Here is a 5,478-nt window from a genome sequence, read left to right as displayed (position 1 = left end):
TGATGGGAATATTTTGTTTATGGGAAATAGATGTGGCAATGTTTACACGATTAATATAGAGTGTGCATCTACTCATGATAAATGTTTTTCGGCATTGCATGATGATGGTTGGTTGTGGCATAGAAGACTAGGACATGCAAGCATGGATTTAATTTCAAAAATTTTGAAAAATGATTTAGTTAAAGGTCTTCCAAAAATTTGTTTTCAAAAGGATAGAATTTCTGAAGCATGTCAATTTAGAAAACAAATCAAAACCTCTTTAATGCTTCCAAAATTGAGCTCTTTTATATCCTTTTTATCCATAATCTCAAATTAATTCCCTATTCAATAAAATAATTCAATTAATTAAAAATAAGAAATAAAATAACTAGCAAATATATAAGAAAGGGTAAAATATGTATATAAATTATGCTCATTAAATACCCCCAAACTTAGATTTTGCTAGTCCTCGAGCAAAACTAAAACTTAAAACAAAAATAAAAACAATGAAACAAAAAGTAAATCCTAACTAAACTACTTTCGCAGGTAATCGCGAATGCATTTAGTGTATGCAACAAGCCTTTAAACCCCTAGACGGCCCTAGTGGACGAGTTATAGTCTCGTGATGGCTTTAGTGACGATACCCACAAACATCATTTTTTTTAAAAAATAAATAAATAAAAAGAACAACAAACTTTAAATAAAACATAAAAATAGCCTCAAAGATTGCATAAATTATATAGCTCAAAGAAAATTTCAAATATTGGCAAAGTTCTAATTTTAATTCATTAGTCAATCCCATCTCTCTTTTGATAGTTTTGAATGACCAAGTCTATATTGGCAAACTCTTGATAGTTTTGAATGACAAGTCTATATATAACCCCTTGGCCAAACAAGAAACCCCGCAAAGCGTAGGAGAAATTCAAGAAACTTAAAATGGATTCTATAGTTGATGGAGAAAGAGACCAAAGCTTTGCATATGCTAATCAATTGGCGATGGGTACAATGCTACCCATGGCCATTCAAACGGTGTATGAGCTAGGCATTTTCGAGATCCTAGACAAAGTTGGTCCTGGTGCAAAGCTCTGTGCTTCAGATATTGCAGCCCAATTGCTCACCAAGAACAAAGACGCACCCATGATGCTGGATCGGATTCTCAGGCTTCTGGCTAGCTACAGCGTTGTTGAATGCTCACTTGATGCTTCTGGTGCCCGGAGACTATATAGTTTGAATTCTGTCTCCAAATACTATGTGCCTAACAAAGATGGCGTCTTACTAGGACCCCTAATACAAATAGTTCAGGACAAGGTCTTTCTGAAGAGCTGGTAATTAATTAATTTCTATTTCTCCCTTTTTCTCAGTAAATGATCAGCTAGACCATGCATGCATGCATGGAGCATATATATAGACGATGCATGATAAATTGGTTTTTCGGAATTTATTTAGGTCCCAACTCAAAGATGCTATTCTTGAAGGAGGAATTCCATTTAATCGAGCCCATGGAGTGCATGTATTTGAGTACGCAGGATTGGACCCTAAGTTCAATAAACATTTTAACACAGCAATGTATAACTATACCTCTCTGGTTATGAGCAACATTCTTGAATCTTACAAGGGTTTCGACAACATCAAGCAACTGGTCGATGTTGGTGGTAGTCTCGGCATTACTCTTCAAGCCATCACTACCAAGTACCCCTATATTAAGGGCATCAATTTCGACCAGCCTCATGTTATTGACCATGCCCCACCACATCCACGTATGATTATTAATCTCATGTTATATATACGAGTACTTGTCGAGACATTACACTATTATACCATATGCGGTAACAATTTTCTTGCACTTTATTAAAGTGCAACAACTCTCATAAATATATATATAGTCATTCGCTAGGGTGGGCACCCTCATTTTTTTTTTAATGCAAACACTTTGTTGTACCGTGCGATTTAATAGAATTAATGAAGAACACCGTTAAATCGTACGGTTTAATAGTGTGTCCTCATTTATAAAAAAAAATAAGGGCACCCACCTTAGAGAAGGACTATATATATGTGTGTGTGTGTGTGTGTGTGTGTGTGTTTTACTTTGTTAAATTGAGAGTGCTACTAATAAATTAAAAAAAAAACACAATTTCTAATGTATTGAAATATGTGTTTTTTTTTTATATTTTAGTAACATTCTCATTTTAAAAAAGTGAAGATTTCATTACTAGAGAAGGACTCTCTCTCTCTCTCACTACACAAATTTTGTTAAAGTCCGAAAAATCTAGTAAGTCATATGATTTAATAGTATAATGGACTATTGAACCATTTGAAATTATGATTTTTTTTGGTTTTTAACAAAACCCAAAATTTTGGATTAGATCATTACTATATATATATATATATATAAGGCTTCCTTACTTTATTAAAATAAAGGATAAACTAAGGATAATAGTTGGAATGTTTGTTTTCTTTTTTCCTTTTTTTAGAAGATTCCTTATTTTGGGGGCAAGTTTAAAAAAGATACTTTTAGAAACAAATTTCTTTCTAATAGAGTTCATCCAAGGATTAATATTAAAGCTCACGTGTAATTTTGTTATTTTAAAAAACTAATTAATTCGCTTAGGTGCCATATTATTAAATTTAATCGTATAAGTAAAATATTTTTCTCTCACCTTTGTATTACCCTTTATTTCTCCCTCTAAATTACCAGTGAACTAAGGTACACATCCATGTAGCCATAAAAAAAGATGTTATCTACATAAATTTGTTTATTAAACCAAATGTAAATATTGGAAAAAAAATGTTGGCAATCGTTTCTACATATATTTTTTTAAAGATTAACAAAGCATAGTCATCTAATCACGTTTCGATTTACTGGATAACTAAAGTAAACTTACAGAGAACTAGGGAAGTACTATATTTTAATTTGTAGTAGTAACATCCATCCAACAGCCATCAGAATAAAAAAAAATGTTTTATAATGAGTAGAGGGCGGATTGAAGGAGATGAGCACATAAGTTAAAAAGAGAAATATATGAATGTCCTAAACATGATGTCAAGCAAAGGAAGTCTTTTAAGTGTTGTTGGACATTCAAGAGGAAATTAAGGACAATGCTGATTTAGAATTCAGTTCATCCGAAGAGTCTGCAACACGCATACTCGTGTTAGCTAAGGCAGCTTTTAATTTTAAGTTGCCTGTAATTTGATTGGAAGATCTTCCTCCGAAATGAAGTGTAATTTCAATCTTTGAATGAAATTACTTAGTTTAAATAAATTAAGATGATAAGAGAGAGGAAAGAGCGTTGTGTTTCACGTTTATTGTTTGATGTAGGGACTGGCGTGTAGTTAATTAATTTTTAGAATTATAAAACTGCATGCAGTTTTAATATTAACCATGTGATAAACTTTAACCTAATTGTTAGAAATTTATATGTAAAATTGTATTAAAAAAAATCCCTTGAACCTGCTCTCATATATGCGTGTGTATAATTCTTCAGTGGTTTACTATTGTGAAATTCTTGTAAAACCCCAAATTTATATTTTAAAAAATGAGAACATCTGTTGTGTGTGCCTGTATATCAGGAACTTCCATAACGTTGGCGTAATTAAGTTTGAGCAACAGATCTTGACGTAATACATCTTCGTAATGAAAATAGAGTGGCATAATTCTAATTGTCCGATTTCTTAATTGTATAATATTTTACAGGTATTGAGCATGTAGGGGGTGATATGTTCCAAAGTGTTCCAAAAGGTGATGCCATTTTTATGAAGGTAAGTTTTTAATTTAATTTGCGGACATATTATGAGGAGTTCCTTAAATTAAATTTTTACAAACAATAGTTTGATTAATATGAGAATTTTTAAATAGTCGGTACTGCACGATTGGAATGATGAACATTGCTTGAAGTTGTTGAAGAATTGCTACAAAAGCATCCCAGAAGATGGAAAGGTAATCGTTGTGGAGTCAATGCTTCCAGAAGTTCCTAATACAAGCATTGAATCAAAATCAAATTCCCATTTGGACGTGCTTATGATGATTCAAAGTCCCGGTGGAAAGGAGAGAACAAGGCATGAATTCATGACCCTGGCTACTGGCGCTGGTTTTGGTGGGATCAGTTGTGAACTTGCTATTGGTAGTCTCTGGGTTATGGAGTTCTATAAGTAGAGTGCATGCCCATGCATCCTAGAAATAAAACAAATCTTGTGTTGATTGTCTTGCGTGTATCTCTTTCCAAGCATGCTGATATGTCTCCCAAAGACGAGCAAGAACCCATGCATTTGACAAACTTCCCACGTACCTGATAGCCATGCTTGAGAGGAGGAGTCTAGGACTTAATAATAAGTGCTTTGAAATAAATGGGTGCTTGACACGTGGTCTATCAACTATGTGTGCAATATTGTTACCCATATTTCCTATTATTTCTAGTATTTCATGTGTTATTGTCTAGGGTGTCTTTTGTTGTTCCAAGGGCAGTTACTAGCGTAGATTGCGTGTTTCCAATTGGCTCTTATAAAAAGCCTAAAGCTATCTGAATAAAGGATGCAGAAAAATTATTTCATAAAGCAATTCGCTTTTTTTAAATTCTTTTCTTTCCTCTGCTTCTGTAAATTCAAATCCTCACAAATTACATATCACATGCATTTTTTATTTTCTAGAAAAAAAAAATTCTGTTAGACTTGTTTTAGGTATTAGCCCTACTTAATTATTTTTGGAAAGTATAGCTTTTAAATTCCAACACGAATGTGCTTAATAAATACTTACTGCTATAATCTAAAAATTAAGTTTATTTTATTTATACAATAAAAAGTCATAATAACTTTTAAAATTATTACATATTACCATACTTTCTCTTTTTTTTTAATCACAACACCTCAATACCAAATATAGTGATAATTTATATTTAATAATTGAATATTGACTTATTTTTTTGTCATAGATGTCTCACCATAACTTTATCATATTTCTAGTATGTTACTGATACTAAATAAACTCCTTACACATGTTTAGCTTTTCTAATTGCACTACTAGAAAAATGGGCTACCATGACAGAGAATATCTGTCATCCGACCCTGTTTATGACAGAGTTTCTATCTGTCATTGTAGCCCCTCTCACAAACTTGTGACAGTAATTTATCTATCATAGGTATATGTGACAGCTTATATCTATCACAAATGTGTCACAACAAAAGCAACGTCATTTTAATATTTTAGTGGTAAATTTTTTTTATTGTGAAAAATCTTTTGGCGGGTATTATTAATTCAATTTTAAATTATGGCGCGTAATTATGTGTCACAACTTTATGATTCTAATATGGTGTCACGATGTGATTTTTTTTAAAATAATAATATTATTAAAAGAATTTTTTTTAAATCATAAATTTGTAATATTTTAAATAATATTAATATTTTTAATAATAATAATAATATTATTATTTTATAATTTTATAAATTCCATTGAAATTTAAAAATTACAATATGTATAAAATCAATACATCCAAATTATCTCAACAATA

The 5,478-nt window shown here is 31.4% G+C and overlaps 1 protein-coding gene across 1 annotated transcript; it reads left to right on the top strand.

Annotated features, from left to right (window-relative positions):
- The first annotated feature begins 867 nt into the window (after positions 1-867).
- Positions 868-4,527, top strand: LOC127901780 (anthranilate N-methyltransferase-like). Its single transcript, XM_052439485.1, has 4 exons — positions 868-1,304; positions 1,426-1,736; positions 3,671-3,735; positions 3,833-4,527. The coding sequence occupies exons 1-4, from the start codon at positions 916-918 to the stop codon at positions 4,127-4,129; spliced, it is 1,062 nt and encodes a 353-aa protein (XP_052295445.1). The 5' UTR covers positions 868-915; the 3' UTR covers positions 4,130-4,527.
- The last annotated feature ends 951 nt before the right edge of the window (positions 4,528-5,478 follow it).

Source organism: Citrus sinensis, chromosome 4, assembly GCF_022201045.2.
Source record: "Citrus sinensis cultivar Valencia sweet orange chromosome 4, DVS_A1.0, whole genome shotgun sequence".
In the NCBI taxonomy this organism is placed as follows: Eukaryota; Viridiplantae; Streptophyta; class Magnoliopsida; order Sapindales; family Rutaceae; genus Citrus; species Citrus sinensis.
This window is presented reverse-complemented; position numbering and strand designations above follow the sequence as displayed.

Coding starts and splice junctions, on each gene's coding strand:
- LOC127901780 (XM_052439485.1), top strand. CDS start 916: ATGGATTCTATAGTTGATGGAGAAAGAGACCAAAGCTTTGCATATGCT. Junction 1,305..1,425: donor AAGGTCTTTCTGAAGAGCTG/GTAATTAATTAA, acceptor GAATTTATTTAG/GTCCCAACTCAAAGATGCTA. Junction 3,736..3,832: donor GTGATGCCATTTTTATGAAG/GTAAGTTTTTAA, acceptor ATTTTTAAATAG/TCGGTACTGCACGATTGGAA.